Here is a 17,164-nt window from a genome sequence, read left to right as displayed (position 1 = left end):
CTTCTTCTCCAACTTGTCTTATTGGCGTCATAACTAGCWGTAYGTCGAACTGTATATTRTTTGGGAAAATAAACTAGGTGGTCTTCATCCATGAAAAGTGTGGACTAACACCTGTAAGTGATTAAAAACAGTCCCATATGTCAGTGGAGCTCCACCAGGCTTCTACAAGTGTCCTGGGTTAACTAGAACAGATCACYGGTACAAGCAAAAACTCAATGTAGASTTCTACTACACCCTGTGGTAATYCAGTTTACTGCATCAGCACTCACATCCTTGTAGCACAAAAAAATAATAGGAAAAAGCTCTTCAGTCTGATTTTTCTGCATTGTGATTACAATTTATGTAACTAAACAAGGAGATGAACAGCTTAATCAGTTTTCACTAATCGTCACTTATTTCAACTTCTGACCATAATAATTGACTGATTTCTACAAAGAATAAAAAAAATAAGGCATGTTGACAAGAGGGAACACAAAGGGCTGTTTTGAATACAGTGTTCTGCTAAATGTCATCAAARAAAGTGTTTAAAATATATCAAGTTCTGATAAAAGTGTACGTTTGATTTTGATATGAACTTTTTAAAGTTTGACATTCAGTAATTTAATATGCTAGACTAACTTGGTACCAAAATTGTTGTAATGCAACTCATTAAAGTGAAAATTTCAAATAAAATACAAAAATGTAAGTCTTGCATAGTTAAGGCCCTGTCACACTATGACTCATTAGACAACTTATGTCTATGCAGAAGATGGAATTAAAAAGAAAACTGGAAGCATGCTTAATGAATTGCTAACAGTTACATCAAATGTATTTAGTCAAATATTTTTTCATAAGTTGTCTAAAACTTTAGTTTGACAGTGCCTTTGGGTATTTAAATTTTATCGAGTATTTACACAAACTTGTAAGGTTTTTTTTTTCTGCAAAAGAGAACGTGCTGGTAAATGTCAACAGTTTACTATAAATCATATTGTAATAGTGTTTTCATAGTATTTACATAAAGTCAGATGAGATGCATTAATCTTTAGTATAATCCTCCCAACATGTTTTAAATTCTATTTTGTATAAAAACAAACAAAATGGCTCTTTAGACGTAAAGGTTGAAGACCTCTGATTTTGCTAAAGTGAATTTGTAAATCCTCATCTTAGGACCTTTTTTTTTAAAAATGAGATCAACAATAAAAATCTGAAAAGTAGACAAACCAGCTTTGCTGTTCAACTCAACTTTCTTCACCAAAACCAATCGAAGCAACGCCCTCATTACTGAGTATGAGGCCCTGATCTGTCGAGCCATGTCCCACTCTATCAGAAGGATGTGGTCCAGGCATCTGACTAGGATTCTTTGAAGGTTTCCAGGCATGTCTCACTGGGAAGAAACTCTGGGGCAGACCCAGAACTCACTGTATCCTCTCTGGCCAGGGAGTGCCTTGGGAACTACCTGGAGGAGCTGTAGAGAGAGGGAGGTTTGTTCCTCTCCTGGATCAGGTTAGTGGTAGAAGAAGGCAGCAAAATAAGCGGGCACAGAAGATTGGGCAAATATGTCCTGTGTGCAACCCCACTGCTCATCCCACAAAATCATGCTCTGTACAAATGTGTCACCATTTAAGAAGGGAAATYAACAGGTTTTCCAACTAAGATTATTATTAATTTTTATTTTTATTTTGCCAAAATGCAGGAAAGCATTTGTCATTTGATGAACCTGTAGTACTCGTTGAATCCGGAAGATGGCAGCAGAGAAAGGACTGCAGCTGCACCGAACAGCAGAAGAAGAACTCACCGGAAGAGGAGGACGCTGCTGATTGTTGTGATGTACTCGAAGAAGTTAGYCCGCCTCATGTTTGGGTTGTACAACCTGAAACCGACCTCTGTCTGTGCTGTGCTCCGGGGTGCGGCTGTTCGGAGCGGCTTCAGCTGGAGTGCGGTGTGTCAGCAGCGGAGCGCCGTGCTCCACCGGACCGGGTACGGTACAGAACCAGCTGGGTGCTCGCTACCCGCGTCTGGCTTAGCGTTCAACCGAGGCCAAAACTCCCAGCAAGTGATTTGGGCTTTTAAAAAAATCATTTATAACAACACTTATCTCTGTACGTCCTTGTCAGAAATCTTGATAAATGCATTATAAAAAGTTTTCAGTTTAAGAAAACCGCAACTTGCATTTTAATGCAAAATATTAACCACAGTCTCCCTAATATGTTTTGTTGTTGACATAGTAGATATTTTTAATTGAACTATTATTGATGTTGCCGGCCTGTTAAATTATGTTTTCTCTTTTGCATTTATCACATCATTTGCACAACAGATAATTTCCCTTTGTGTCTCCAAAAGAAAAACGCTGACATCAGTGTTTTGTCACTTTGTTTTCTTTATAACAGTTCACTGTTTTCCAAAGCAAAAAAAAAAACGGATTGAAAATGCTCAAGAGAACACCATACATTRTTTGCACAGACATTTGAAATGTACAGTTAAGTTACACATTTCTGAATGTAAGTAAATAAGTACAAGACACATTTTTACAGCATATTCTCTTTGCAATTCTAGTTTGTTGTTAGCATTGTGCAAAAGTGAAGTGCAAACTTATTTACACCAACACAAGAAATAACCTTTGGGTAGAGCTCTGCAGAACTGTAAGCAATAAGAACATGTCGGAACTGAACTGGTCATCAGACACAGTACTTTAAATTGTTYGTACACATCCAGACGTCACAGCAAATATCCCTGTTAATGCAGGAAAGTATTTCCTCCTGTAGCAAATCCACCCTCTGCTGTGATGTTGTCACATGCTGCATCCATGGCTGCTAGCAGGGCCATTTAGGTATGTGGACACTGGTCACATACCTTCCATCTCCAGGCAGAGAAAAAAAWTCTGTTGAAGGAATGGTGAGTAGTGAGGGCGATGTTCCACCAGCATCCTTTCAGGCGCTGCAAACCACCTTCTGACCAGATCTGAGACCTGATAATCCACATTATTCCATACAGAAACCTGCTTGTTCAGATGGTCTCCTTTTAGACCAGTCTCATTCTCAAGATTATGTCCCTGTAAAGTAAAAAAGTCAGAAGATTTATGTTGAATGGTCCAAGACGACGGTATATGGGTGGGAATGCCATTTTCTGCTTCACACACACTGCTCAGTGAAAGCTGTGAGACTTTATTCAATTTACTTTATTAATTTCTTTAAAATTTTGGAGATACGTAGGGGAAAAAATGATAAATAAATGCAGAAATTTAGTATTTTGACAACTAGTTGAACATGTTATGTAATAACTCAAGCAATGAAATGAGGACTATTAGTTTAGGGAACAACTATTCAACATACACATGTGGACAAAAGTGTTGGTATACCCCTCATTTGATAAAAATTCTATGAAAATGAAAGCAAGACATTGCTTTTCAGCCATGCTTCAACAAGAGAATTAAAAAAAATAAAAATAAAACTCACATTTCTGGACAGAAATGATGGTACCCCTAACTTAATATTTTGTTGCACAACCTTTTGAGGCAATCAAATGATTCCTGTAACTGTCAGTGAGACGTCTGCAGCTCAGCAGGTATTTTGGTTCGCTCCTCATGAGCAAACTGCTCCAGTTGTCTCAGGTATGTCTTTCCCAGACGGCATGTTTCAGYTCCTTCCAAAGATGCTCAATAGCMTTTAGGTCAGGGCTCATAGAAGGCCACTTCAGACTAGTCCAATGTTTTCCTCTTAACCGTAGTTGGTGTTTTTAGCTGTTTTGGGTCATTATCTTGTTGAAGACCCATGACCTGCGACTGAGACCAAGCTTTCTGACACTGGGCAGCACTTTTCTCTCTAGAATCCCTTCATAATCTTGAGATTTCATTGTACCCTGCACAGATTCAAGTTCCCCTGTGCCAGATGCAGCAAAGCAGGCCCAGAGCATAACAGAGCCTCCTCCATGTTTCACAGTAGGGACAGTGTTCTTTTCTTGAGCATAGAGTTGATGTACCTTGCCAAAAACGTCCATTTTTGGGCTCATCTGTCCAGAGGACATTCTCCCAGAAGCTTTGTGGCTTGTCAACGTGTAGTTTGGCAAATTCCAGTCTGGCTTTTTTATGATTTGGTGTCCTCCTTGGTCGTCTCCCATTGAGTCCACTTTGGCTCACACAAGGACGGATGGTGCTGATCTGACTCTGATGTTCTTTGAGCTTGACAGGATTTATGCAGGGTCTGAAAAAGTAAAAAAAAAAAAGTCTAAAATCTGAAAAACTAAATTTTAGACCTAAAAAAGTCTTAAAAACGCCCAGATTTTCATCCAAAGTCTTAAATTTAATTTAGTCAAGTCTTATTATTATTTTTTTTTTACTTTTGATGATCAGTTCATGTGATCTGTATTCATGAAGTTGTTAGTTTGCTACTGGTCTTTGTACATGGTTAAACTACAAATCCTGTGTTAACCGCAGGCAAAAAATGGCACGGTTTATTTCCATGCTTTTGACCTCTTTGCCGCTACAAACCCCCCGCATATGGCACTTTGTTCACCCACCCAAAAAACAAAGAAGTTCAGTCATGTCCGCTGCTTGTCGTTTAAACATGAGAAAGTGTGTTTTCAATGACGCTTGGCTTCATATCAGTGATTTTTGCACTCAGTTGGAAGCGTTCCACAGCAGTCCGATATGACTGTTTCATTAAAATATTTTTTTGTTCTTGTATTAAAATTAAATATTCTTTAATAGCTAAATTGATAGCAATAAAATGTTTCTCTGTTAAAATTTCTGGGACCATTTGACTGTTCCTGTTAATGTGTTGGTTTGGTCTTAAGTGTCATTCCTAATGGTCTTAAAAGGTCTTTAAAAGGTCTTAAATTTAACTTCCTGAAACCTGCATGAACCCTGTTGAAGTTCACCTTTAATCTCTTTAGAAGTTTTTCTGGGCTCTTGTTTCATTCATATTAGCTGTCTCTAATACCATTATTTCTGTCCAGGCCTGTTTCACAAGTTTTTTTTTTAATATATTTATTTTTAATTCGGTTGAAGCATGGTTGAAAAGCAATTGTCTTAATTTCCTTTTTTTATTTTTATAGAATTATTTATTGCAACTTTGGGTCAGATTGTAGTTATTTCTGTAACCATTGTGGGTTTTTCTTCATTAAACGAGGKGTACCAACAATTTTGTCCACATGTGTACATGCAGTATATATAGTTCATTTTTACAYAAGCATGAGCAAAGAAAACTGTAGGCAAATTTCCAGTTATTATTTAAATATTCCTGGGAAAATAAGTGCAGTTCATAAACAGACGTGTCAAAGGTTATACRGTGACAACACAGACATTTGAACTTTTCTTTTAGGGCCTAAAGTGCGGAAGTTAACGTATATTTGTGATTAAAATGAACCTGTTGAGACAAAGCCTTAAACAAATATCTTGTGTTTTTACTGTCTTTAATGACACAACACAGTCAAAGCAAAATTACAAGTTTAGCATCTTTTAACTGGAATTCCAACTTTTTGGTTTTTAACTTGTATTAAATGTTGCTAAACACGTCTCTGTCATGAACTGCAGTTTGTTGAGTCTAGATGTGACATAGCAGAAGTATTTRTTTTAATCTTTCCCAACAGTGCAAGCATGTGCAGCACTTGGTCGGCCTCTGACACCACCGTGGACCCCGGTGAGGTGAGGCGGTTCCAGTTGCTGGCCAACAAGTGGTGGGACGAACAGGGAGGGTTTGCAGCGCTGCACGCCATGAATGACCTCAGGGTGCCTTTCGTACGGTGGGTCACATATCACACTCAGTCCCAGAGTCATCAGCAAACATCGTCATGTCTGGCTTTGTATGTAATAGAACAAACTCATGAAGGAGGCGCTGAAGTAACATGGAAATGTGTTGCTCCAAATGTCATTGATTTTCCAGTCAACAGTTCTGCAGAACTCAGCGCCACACACACACACACACACACACACACACACACACACACACGTTCCACCTGTTTTGATTTATGTGAGCTGTATTTTTTGGGGGTGTCCTACACTATAAATATGAGAGTACCCTCACATCCAAAGCTTTATGCTGCTTTTATCCTCACTCAGTGTTTTTAAAAGGGATGGGAACACATGTCTCCATCCCATYGAGGGTGACAGTGGGTGTGTCCAAATTCAGGAGCTGCACCCATCAAAGCTGAATTTGAAGGCAGATTACGTCACAGCGTTGYACCAAAGGCTGTGCAAATTCAAAGGCTTCTCCAGTTGTGGCTCACAAATGTGTCGTGCTTTTCCCCCGATTTGAGGGACGGGCCCGGTGTGTTCTTCACAGCACACACTGTCCCAAGATGCTTTGCAGGCCGACCGGGAGATATTTTTGCTTTTAATGTCGGATGAAGTGAGAGACGGAGTGAGACAGGAATAAATATTATTTTTTAGTCTGGTGATACAAAAATTGAATGTTTAAACTAGTTGTGTTGTTAGTCYTTTGCCATATGCATGTTTTTCTTTAGATATTGTTCAGGCTGTGCTTTAAGATGTCTCTACAGTATAAACTGCAGCACAACAACAMTKTTGCTGCTAGARCTTTATCCACAGTATTCCKGATTTCGCGCCACTACCCATAATTCATAGCGGAAGAGGGTTCCATATTTCCGCTTGGCTGTTGTTTACAATTATGAGGATACACCATCGCTGTTTATCAAAGCATTTTTCATAGATGGCCACATATCGGAGGTGTATATATGGTTAGGATGTTTTCAAAAGCAGCAAGGGCAATTCTTTATCAGTGGATCACCCGTCACTGCTCACAGAATGATAACATGAAGCTATGTCCCGATGTTAGCTAATAGCTACTACTGACATCAACTACCTCATCTTTCCTTGAAGACACGCATGTGCAAAATCAGAAATGTCAACCTTTCTGGAAGTAACATGTTCATAAGCCCCTCAGAATTGTAATAATTTTATAGAAGTATTGTGAAAAGATAGTTTCTCCCCTTTATTGTAAACATACAGTTCACTGGCTGCTAGCTTGTAACTTTAAGAGATGAACTGGAGGGTTTCATACAGCTACAGTCATTTTAAATAAATGATAAACAAAAATAAATAAACTGCCTCTAATAACTTTTTAAGCATATTTTTTATTTAAACAAACCAGACCCTTTTATAGCCCCTGGCCTGGGTTCTAAGCTGCTCATCTTTKAATCCTGCCATGATGTAAACAAGAGGATAGTTTATTATTCTGAGGTTACTCAGAACTGAAACAGTTAAATTAAGYCATTTATATAGTTTTGCCAGCATGCGGCTACTAACCATAGGCAAAATATTTCTTTRAATTTAAGATTARCTGCAAATAACATGCTGAACAACCAGGCTAATAGTAGCTAGCGCTGATGCTAACGCCATTCACCGTAGGCTTTCGTTCAGTAAAAGCAACGAACTGAGCGATTAAATAGCAACAGGGGAAACAAAACATTTAGAGTTGAACTCACCAGGTACAGATTCAGTGTTTTAGTTGATATTGCTGGAAGCTGTCTGACTCGTAGTGGTTTGGATGAGACGCCTTCGGTAACCAACCTTAGCCCAGATAGTGCTCTGGATCAGAGTGAATATTTGTGGGATTTTTGTCGATAAAATGAAAAAAGCAAGCAAACTCTCTTTGGTGGGTTTTTCAGATTTAACGCTGCAGCCATGTTAGTTTATGATCCTCCTTCGTCAGCATAAAGTGCAGTTTGTAGGGCGCTATGCTTTTACTAYGTCTTKTTCCAAACAAAATGTTTATRAAGCGTTTCTCAGTTTTCTTCAATTGTTGTGGMAGCYGACAAAAACACAAGATGAACCTGAACTCRTGATTGAACTGYTCWAGCTGCCAGTTAAAGCAAAAACAAACTGAATTTATTATTTTCATAACTATCTGAATGAWTTAATTTCTTGCGCACCGGAAAAACTGAACAGTCGGGAGGGCTGTGGRTGGGGCCAGTTCATGGCAGCCTACATGCACATTTCCAGAAACTTGTGGATATTACTGATGCACCTATTTTTATCACTTTAACCATTACCCCTAATTTACACTAGATGCGGCTCCGCTCCGAACTCCACAGTAAATACGTAACCATCATAATCCATCCATCCATTTTCTGTACACGCTTATTCCTTTCAGGGTCGCGTGGGTCACTGGTGCCCATATCCCGCTGTCACAGTGCGAGGGGCGGGGTACACCCTGGACAGGTCGCAGGTCCATCACAGGGACACACATAGAGACAAACGAGACAAACAACCATTCACTCTCTCACTCACACCTAGGGACAATTTAGAGTTATCAGTTAACCTAACAGTCATGTTTGTGGGAGGAAGCCAGAGTGCCCAGAGAGAACCCACGCATGCACGGAGAGAACATGCAAACTCTACCCAGAAAGGTCCTCGGGCCGGGATTTGAACCGGTGACCTTCTTGCTGAGAGGCATCAGCTCTACCAAGTGAGTCACCGTGCTGCCATTATAAACCATGTGAATATTTACACTGGCTCCGCACAGCGGCAGTGAGCAGATGGCAATCCGCCAAAATTAGATTTAATCCTATTTTAAGCTGATAGCAACATGTAGCGTGCAGCATATGTGTATACACATAATACAYGTGGATTTTATTTTGAAATCAGAAGTTTCAAAAAGACGACAGYGATGCAGTTTCAGCTGTGTTTGGAGTTCGTCTACCATAGAATTAATTATTTTCTCTGACTTCCACATTTATCACTGGATTTATTGCACAATCTCACATTTCCTGCTCTCGCTTCTCGGACCTCGCAGAGCGTACGCTGTATACATTACCATACCATACCAGCTTTATTTTTAAAGCACTTTAAACAYCGACAGGACCAAAGTGCTGCACACAGTMATAAAATACAATACARTCATAAAATAGAAAAATAAAAGTAGAAATCAAATAAAACACAGATAAAAACACAATAAAACAAAGTCACACATCAAACATCCCCAATTTTGACAAAAGCCAAAGAAAAAAGATGGGTTTTAAGAAGCGATTTAAAAACAACAAGGTAAGAGGCCTGTCTTATATCCAAAGGAAGGTCATTCCATAGTTTGGGAGCTGCCACAGAAAAARCACRGYCCCCTCTAAGCTTGCGCTTTGCCCTTGGCACACTCAAAAGCAACTGGTCAGCTGACCTAAGGGAACGGGAGGGTGTGTAGGGGTGCAACAGCTCAGAATTGAAGCTCAAATTGGGGAGCAAACAAACAGYGGTGAACTGTGCAGCGGAGCGGAACCACATCTGGTATAAATTAAGTGTTTTAAGTGTAAATTAAGTTATGTGTTGCACAGGGCAATAAGAAGTGTAATACGTGAATAAAAGGAAAAAAATACGTTAGACAGTGTTGTTATTCAGTTTTTATTTTGCATCAGAGATCAAAATAAAAGCAAAAACACCTTGTTTTTTCCATTTGTTTATTTTTTAAGCATTTTCTTGATTTCAAAGAGACAGTTGCATTTCTGAAGTTTATCAAACATTCTGTTTGACACATGGTCTGTAGGACAGTTTACTGATCAGTTTAGATGAAGAATGCAGTATAGTGGGACGTTTCCCATTTGTTTTTTATGGTAAACTTGCAGCTGACAAATGCTGCCTTGCTGTAAATGACCTGCTACTTAGACCCTCCCCAAAAGGAAGAGTGGTTAGTTTTTGTGCTTCTGCTTTTTGGAAGGTTATTGTTTGTTACAAAAAAAAATAAAATAAAATAAATAGCTTTTTTTGTTGCACCAAATTTGTATTGRTTTGTGTCTTAGGTGTATCTTTATACCTGTTCTAAACAGTGGAAAAAATAAATTAGGATTTATTAAATCTTAATTAATTTTGGCAGAGTTTGATGAAGCTAGTGAATGTTCAGTTTTTGGCATGGTCTGTGTGATGGAAGAAATGAGACCTTTACTGGGACATGTCAGCATACTGTGACAGTGGTTGGTAGAAAAGATGTCYCTTCCCTGACCACCTCTTTTTGTTTGGTAGCATCAGTAAAAAGGAGTCTGGCTTCCTTCTTTTGTCCTTTCATTTCAAAGTGAAGTCTGTGACTGCACTGGTGAATGTTGAAGAATGTTCTGGCAGCCCGGATAAGAGATGTGATTTAGTCATTTTAAWGTCTCTTTCTTTTCCAGGGACAACCTGTTGACTGTGCACAGAGCACATCATYCTGGGAAACCACTTGCAGAACTGAGAATTCTGGATGTGGGCTGTGGTGGAGGCCTGCTCACAGAGGTAAATATGTGGGATAGGAAGAAAGCTTTAAACTCCAAGTGCACAAAGAACAAGGACTAATACCTGTCTGCCAGCAGATGCCACACTTTCTGTTTTGAAGTCACATTGAGACTTTTAGTGGTCAGTCTTCTCTCATGCACTCACAGGAACTTTAACAAAACATTTCAGTATCATCCAAGTTCTCATAAGATAAGATAAGATAAAACTTTATTGATCCCACCGCGGGGAAATTGCACATTACTGCAGCTCAATACAGGAGTGGGTGAGATAGAATAAAGAAAGATAAACAAAAGAAAACAAACAAAAAAAAACCCACAATATACAAGTGATATATAGTAATGTACATATACTGTTATACTATTATATATACTGTTATGTTATAATGTAACATTGGCTGTTCATGTACACAACAACAACATTTGTTCTCTCTGAAACCAAAGGTKTCAGCAGGAATTAAAGTTCTCTGTCGCCAGAACAGATTCTTGTCATCTGTAAAAACGTGAGAGAACGAACAAGAAAAAACATGTTTCTTTGTTGCAGTTTTTAACCCCCGCTCAGTCTTATTACAATACTGGGGTTAAACTAATGCTGCTATCAACAAAAAAAGTGAACCAGAGCCCAGTCAGAGCACAGCAGGTTGAGTTGTGCTTTCCGATGTATGGTGAGCCCAGGTGAAGCAGAGAGAGAGAGACGGCGTGTGAAAGACAAAACTTTCATCTGATCGCCGATCACCATCATTTCAACCACTTTCCTCCTTTGAAGGAAATGTTTCTCCACTGTCCTTCCAGTWGGTATGAACGTGTTGGATGGTAAATGGCAAATGCTCTGTGCTTGTATAGWGCCTTTCAATCCAACCAGGATACTGAAAGAATTTTACATTAYAATCWAGGGCTRGGCGGTATGACCTCAAATTCATATCACGGTATAAACTGAATACCTTCATGGTAACAKTATATGTCGCGGTAGATGACTCAGTGATTTATGACTGAAGGGACGTCCACGTCTTTTTTTTAATCATCTCTGTGGTGGGTAACAATACATAAAAACAAGTTTTTCTCTGACAATTGGGTGTGAAAAACTGCAGTTGTTAAAGCTTCTCTCTGTGCGACGTGCAGCGAGAGGAGATGGAGGGAGGGAGGAAAKGATCCCTCGACACGACGTAACTTGGGAGGAGGAAATTTTGAGGATTGTTCTGTCTATACGTTTTTTAAAATGCTAGAATTTCTTCATTATATTTTGAACTCCTGCTGCTCAGTTGTCTCTGCACTCGCAGTCATGCTGACACAGGTGCGATGACGAAAGGACGGTAGAGGATAAATTTCTACCGGAAAAAAAAAATTCTACCGTAGGCCAACTTCATACCGTTTTTAACCGTCTACCGCATATACTGTGCAGCCCTACTAATCTGTGTCCTCATTTACCCGTCCACACACACATTCATTCAGCACTCTCTAGATCTCTTTACAAAGCCARTCTGTATAAATCAATCTATASAGACTAATCATGGCTTTAAATCACACTCATACACTGATGGGACACWTCAGAGRCASTAGGGGTTCWGTGTCTTGCCCAGGGACACTTCAACATGTTACTGAATRTCAGTGGAATTGAACCACCAACTGTCTCATTGAAGGATTAACCACTCAGCCACRGTTCTAGGACACTTACCMACCGAATACRTACTTTTGACGTAATAAAAAAAAKCAGAAGCTRCTCACTGCGTCAGTTGGGKTTAAATAACTTGTGTCCAGTAATTATCCAATGATAGGCTTTTACCTATTTGCTTAGTTAARTCCAGGTGGTGACCTTTTTTGGCCAGGCAGTGTATTCTGCTAAAAACTTCTTTTGTTTTCTCCCAAATATTAAACCTGTGGACCTCTCTGTAAAGAGTCACATCCCACACTGACACACACAGGTCAGGAGGCTGCAGTGGCTTCCTGGTCATTTATGGCAGAAATCATACTATCTTGATTCTGTCACTCTGTTTTYATTTATCGGTTTGTTCATTTTTTCAGCTGGTTAGAGAATTTTGTTGTGGTGCAGACACCACTGAGGAACAAAACATGTCCGTATTATGTTTTTGAGTCCAAAATGTTCCCACACAGATTAACTGGTTTTATTTTATTTTTTTAGTTTAGTTGACTAAATGCTCCTGCTGCTCTCCTCCTCCTTTGTTGACTTAAAAAATGTCAGGGTTTAAACTGCAAGATTGTCTCATTTAGAGGGTAAAGAAACACAGTAGATTGTAGGGAATCAATATTTATGTAGATTGCATTTTGTTTTATATTTTTCAGACCCAAAATCAAAATACAGATTTCATTACCTGCACAGCCCTAACTTCTCCTCAAACTATTTGTTGTGTTGCAAGGTAGGGGTATGTAGTGCTAGTTTAGAGGATGGTGTTATTATCAAGGTCAACTTTTCAACCTTTATATCATGTTATAATCCCTCATCAAAAACACACCCAGTGTGTTGCTTTGACTCATTCCTGCATGCTTGAGAAATCSTTGAATCTYCTGTGGTAGTCATGTGGAGCTGCTTAAATACTTATTGGTACAAAGCTCTGCCTTTTTGCACAAAGCTCCTCCCTACAGCKCAGCCTTCAGTCGAGCTCCCRCCCCACAGARCGCCCCTCCCCCAAAGAGTTGTTGTGAAGATCTGCTGAAGTGGGAGTGTCAGAAAAACGTAGGAGTTTCTTAAAAAGACAGAGGCCAATTTCCAGTTGTTTAGATAGACTATGGTGTAAACTCAAAGTTATTTTTGATAAAACCAGCATTTTCAGAACAACTGAAGGTAACATAGATACTTGACTGTGGTATAGAGTTGAACTATGTGCTCATAATACATAATCTTCCTCCACCCCAAAATATAACCATTTACAAAGGTTTTTATGCTTTTTTAGGTTAGATTTTTTTTCTTTGTTGTCTTTTTTATTATAATTCTGGTTAACATCAGAGCTTTCTTTTAATAATTTTACTCTAAATCCTGATCTGCTCTAGTGGAATAGTTGAAACTGTTTTTACCTTTTGCAGAATATTTTTGCTTTGTTATACTGTTTCTTTATTTTATGCTCTGAATAATTCTTGTATTGATGCAAAAAATCTGACTTCAAACAAACCTGTGAATTGGTTTTGGGTCRTTTGTAAGGTCATTCTTTTCTTCTGGATGTTGAGGATGATGCATCGTGCAGGACATAGAGCTTGCGATGAGATTTAAAGGAGCATAGCTGAAGTCAGTGATATCTGATWAGCTTYAACATTCATTTAGTGATGCTTCTCRGCTCTCCTTGTTCCTCCCCAGCCACTGGGTCGCCTGGGAGCCAGTGTGCTRGGAATAGATCCAGTAGAAGAAAGCATCAGCGTCGCTCAGCTGCATTCGTCTCCTGACCCAGACCTTCGTGACAGAGTGTCCTACCGGGCCTGCACACTGGAGCAGCTCTCGGATGAAGGAGAAGAGGAGCAGAGCGACACCCAGTTCGACGCTGTTGTGGCATCGGAGGTTGTGGAACATCTGGCTGACTTGGACACATTCGCCATCTGCTGCAACCACATTCTGAAGGTGTGTCTCACCACTGTGAGCATTGTTTTACCCCTAGATGCTCGGTTCAGTGTGTTTACCTGAGTGCATCTGAATGTGCAGATGGTTACTTTATTATGTTTGCATCTGCCTATCTCTGGGAGTAGGTGCGTGGAGGGGTTGGGGGTGGTGTTGCACATCGTTAGTGCTGGGCCAGAGGTTCATCATAATCTCCTGGGTCAGTCCACTAAAAGAAGTTGAGACGAGAAAAAAAGAAAAATCTTCTCTGCYTTGACTTCTGATTGCTGCACATTTGGACTTTTGTGTTTTTCAGAACCAAATCTTTCTTTTTCAAATTGTAGTTTCATTAAGATTGTCTACCTTAGATGCTGTTCCAGAGCAATGTTTTAATTCAAATTAATGAATTTTTTCATCTAGCTTGAGTTGTATGGCACGGTAGGAGGGCCAAAATTAAGACTATTCATTTGTGTTTGCGTTGGAAAGACTAGTGACTAGCATGGATAGGCTGGTGTTAGCATTGGAGAGGCTAACGCCAGCTTATCCATGCTAGTCATGCTCGCTAGCCTCTCCGATGCTAACACAAATGAATAATCTCCTTCTCATTTTCCAGCGCYGGCCTCTCACTTACCGGTGCCGGYCTATGATTAATCAGGTCAATAGCTGGTTTAGGAATAGATATAGCCTCCTGCTACAATGACTGGTTGCACAATAGTCTTAATTTTAGCCCTCATACCGCACCCTAGAGTTGAACCTTGATGTTTGATGCTATTACTTCTTCACCTGGATTCTTTCCACTAAAACCTTAAAGTCCTTTTTTTTTGTCTCTTCTCACTCACAAAASAGAAAAGCTCAAGAACACCCGTAGGGATGTCATTAAATGAGTTTTCTGAAGTATTCAAACTAGCACAACTTGTACTGACACGTATCGTTTATGAACTAAACCTTTCCATTTCCCTTCATGTGCAGCCTGGTGGCTCACTGTTCATCACCACCTTGAATAAAACCAACCTCTCCTACGTGTTGGGTATCGTTGTAGCCGAGCAGCTGCTGCGCATCGTTCCCAGCGGGACACATGACTGGGAGAAATTCATCAGCCCCGTAGATTTGGAGCGCATCCTGGAATCCAGTAAGTTTCTGCGACACAAAAACAAAGTATAATGGATCATATGTTTCTGTATAATAAACAACTGATGTTCAGCCTCATAAACACTCTTCATACAAAAAAATACAGATACGCTTCTTTTAAAATCTTTTTACTGCCCTTTTTACAACCCCATTATTGAAAATGTGGGAACATTCTGAAACTTAGAAATGAAAACAAATGTAATGATTTTAAATCTCATTAACCCATAGTTTATTTACAATAAAAGTAAACATATTAAATGTTTGACTTAAATAAATTGCATACTTTTTTTATTTTATTTTATGTCAGCAACATTTCTCAAAAAGCTGAGGTCATGGCAACAAATGACTGCAGTAYGAATAGAGAAACAGCTGCAGCTAATTAGGTTTATTGATATCAGGTCAGGAAGACTGGGTACAAAACAAGCTTTAAAGTAGGGCTGCACGATATTAGGAAAACCTGCGATGTACAATAACTGTGCTTCATATTACAATGACGATATGACTTGCGATAAATGAACAAAAACATAAGTATTAGGGGTGCAACAATACAGAAAATTCACGGTTCGGTTCAATATTTTAATCTCACGGTTCGATATTTTTTCGATACAAAAAAAGAGAAATTCCCATGCCCTTTTTAACTTGTAATTTATWKAAAKTAWKTATGAACATTTGTTTAACCACAAAAGTACAGTTTTTAAATTAAATGTTGCTGAAACAGCAAGTTTCTCAGTGGATCTGCACTCAAAAATGCAGCCTAGGTGGAGTAGTCGAACACAGATCCACTGATCCTTCAACACAGAGCATCTTCAGAAGACAAGTTGATAAAATAAATTTTAAAAATCTGTTTTGTTCGATACAAGTGTGTATTGAACCTAAAGCACTGTATTGAACGGTTCAATRCGGGTACATGTATTGTTGCACCCCTAATATATATGTAGTGTTGATGTCTTTTTGCTCTGGAAAAAATCAATAATTTTCATTCCAGCATGGTTTTTTTTAAAATAGGAAGAGTTGGCCAAATACATAAAGGGCTCCATTTGATTGGTGAAATACTTCAAGCTTCCGTCTGAGAGACAAAATACATAAATGCAAACTTTTGAGCCAACATTGCGGTTTATACAATTTTCTTACGATATGCATATTGCACAGGCTGTTATCACGATGACGATAAGTTTTTGATATATTTTGCAGCCCTACTTTGAAGGGCCTATTATACTTGATCTGAAGTCGAGTAGTCGCCGCATGGTCACAGCTTTGATAAACGTTCGTTTTTTATTTTTCGCACACACCTTTCATAGAAATTAAGACACACAGACTCCTGGGAAACAATCCCCCGCTACGGCATATGTTACTGCAYGGGGGTTTCTTCCTTTTTTTCTTTTTTGAAGTGAGTAGTTGAAGCAAAACGCAGCATCTGAGCACTTTCAGCATAAACAAACGCTCCCCACAAACGTATGACCAATCACACAGTAAATTTTCATGCAGAGAGAGGTGAAAAGTTCTCCTGRTGGATTGTGACAAGAAGGGGTGGAAGACTTGAAGCTGTGAACAAAATGATGCAATTTTCAACATGTATGAGGGGGGCTTTAGTGCCTATGGCAGCTTACACATYWGATAAAGCAGCATAGATRCAGAAAAATATATACAGGTTTTAGAACAACATATGCTCCTCTCCAGGCAACCTCTTTTTCAGAGAAGGCATGGGTTTAATAAGATTTGCAAATCTCTTTTCATTTACATTTCTTACAACATCCTACTTTTTTTTCTCAAAACTGTTGTTGTATGAAAATTTAAAAAAATGCTTCTTCTGTGCTTGCCGTGTCAGATGGTTTCTCGGTTCAGTCTGTCCAAGGAATGATGTACAACCCCATATCTGGAGCCTGGTCCTGGACCAACAGCACCGCCATCAACTATGCCCTGCATGCAGTCAAAAAGAGTGATGGAGCTGAGGAGAGCTGCACCCACTCAGAGGCTGAGCCTGCTGCCACACACAGCTGAGTCTTTTCAYAAGAAAACACGCCAGTAAACAAAAACARTGATTCAGATGTGTGGCTGGAGYCCTGACGGCCTACTGCCAAGCTGTGATGTTGGCACACAAGACTGAATTTATTCCACCTCAGTGTAGAATAAAACGTGTACTCACTCACAGTGAGCCTGCTCTAAGCTTTGCAAGTTTTTAATAAATACAAAGTGTTGGACAAACATTTGATGGTGTCATTGATTAGCACATCAGTTTTAAATTGCTTCAGAATCATTCAAATGTTTCTCATTTTCATTGTGTTGTGTTTTGCATGAATTAAAATAAATGACAAAACAGTT

At 39.2% G+C, this 17,164-nt stretch overlaps 1 protein-coding gene across 1 annotated transcript; it reads left to right on the top strand.

Moving 5' to 3' along the window:
• The first annotated feature begins 1,666 nt into the window (after positions 1–1,666).
• On the top strand, positions 1,667–17,164 carry coq3 (coenzyme Q3 methyltransferase). Its single transcript, XM_014023397.1, has 6 exons — positions 1,667–1,956; positions 5,563–5,715; positions 10,084–10,183; positions 13,484–13,741; positions 14,687–14,846; positions 16,671–17,164. The coding sequence occupies exons 1-6, from the start codon at positions 1,805–1,807 to the stop codon at positions 16,841–16,843; spliced, it is 996 nt and encodes a 331-aa protein (XP_013878851.1). The 5' UTR covers positions 1,667–1,804; the 3' UTR covers positions 16,844–17,164.

The sequence above is a fragment of the Austrofundulus limnaeus genome, unplaced genomic scaffold (genome assembly GCF_001266775.1).
Source record: "Austrofundulus limnaeus strain Quisiro unplaced genomic scaffold, Austrofundulus_limnaeus-1.0 Scaffold366, whole genome shotgun sequence".
NCBI classification, from domain to species: Eukaryota; Metazoa; Chordata; class Actinopteri; order Cyprinodontiformes; family Rivulidae; genus Austrofundulus; species Austrofundulus limnaeus.
The sequence above is the reverse complement of the archived record's forward strand: the minus strand, read 5'-3'. Positions and strand labels throughout refer to the sequence as shown.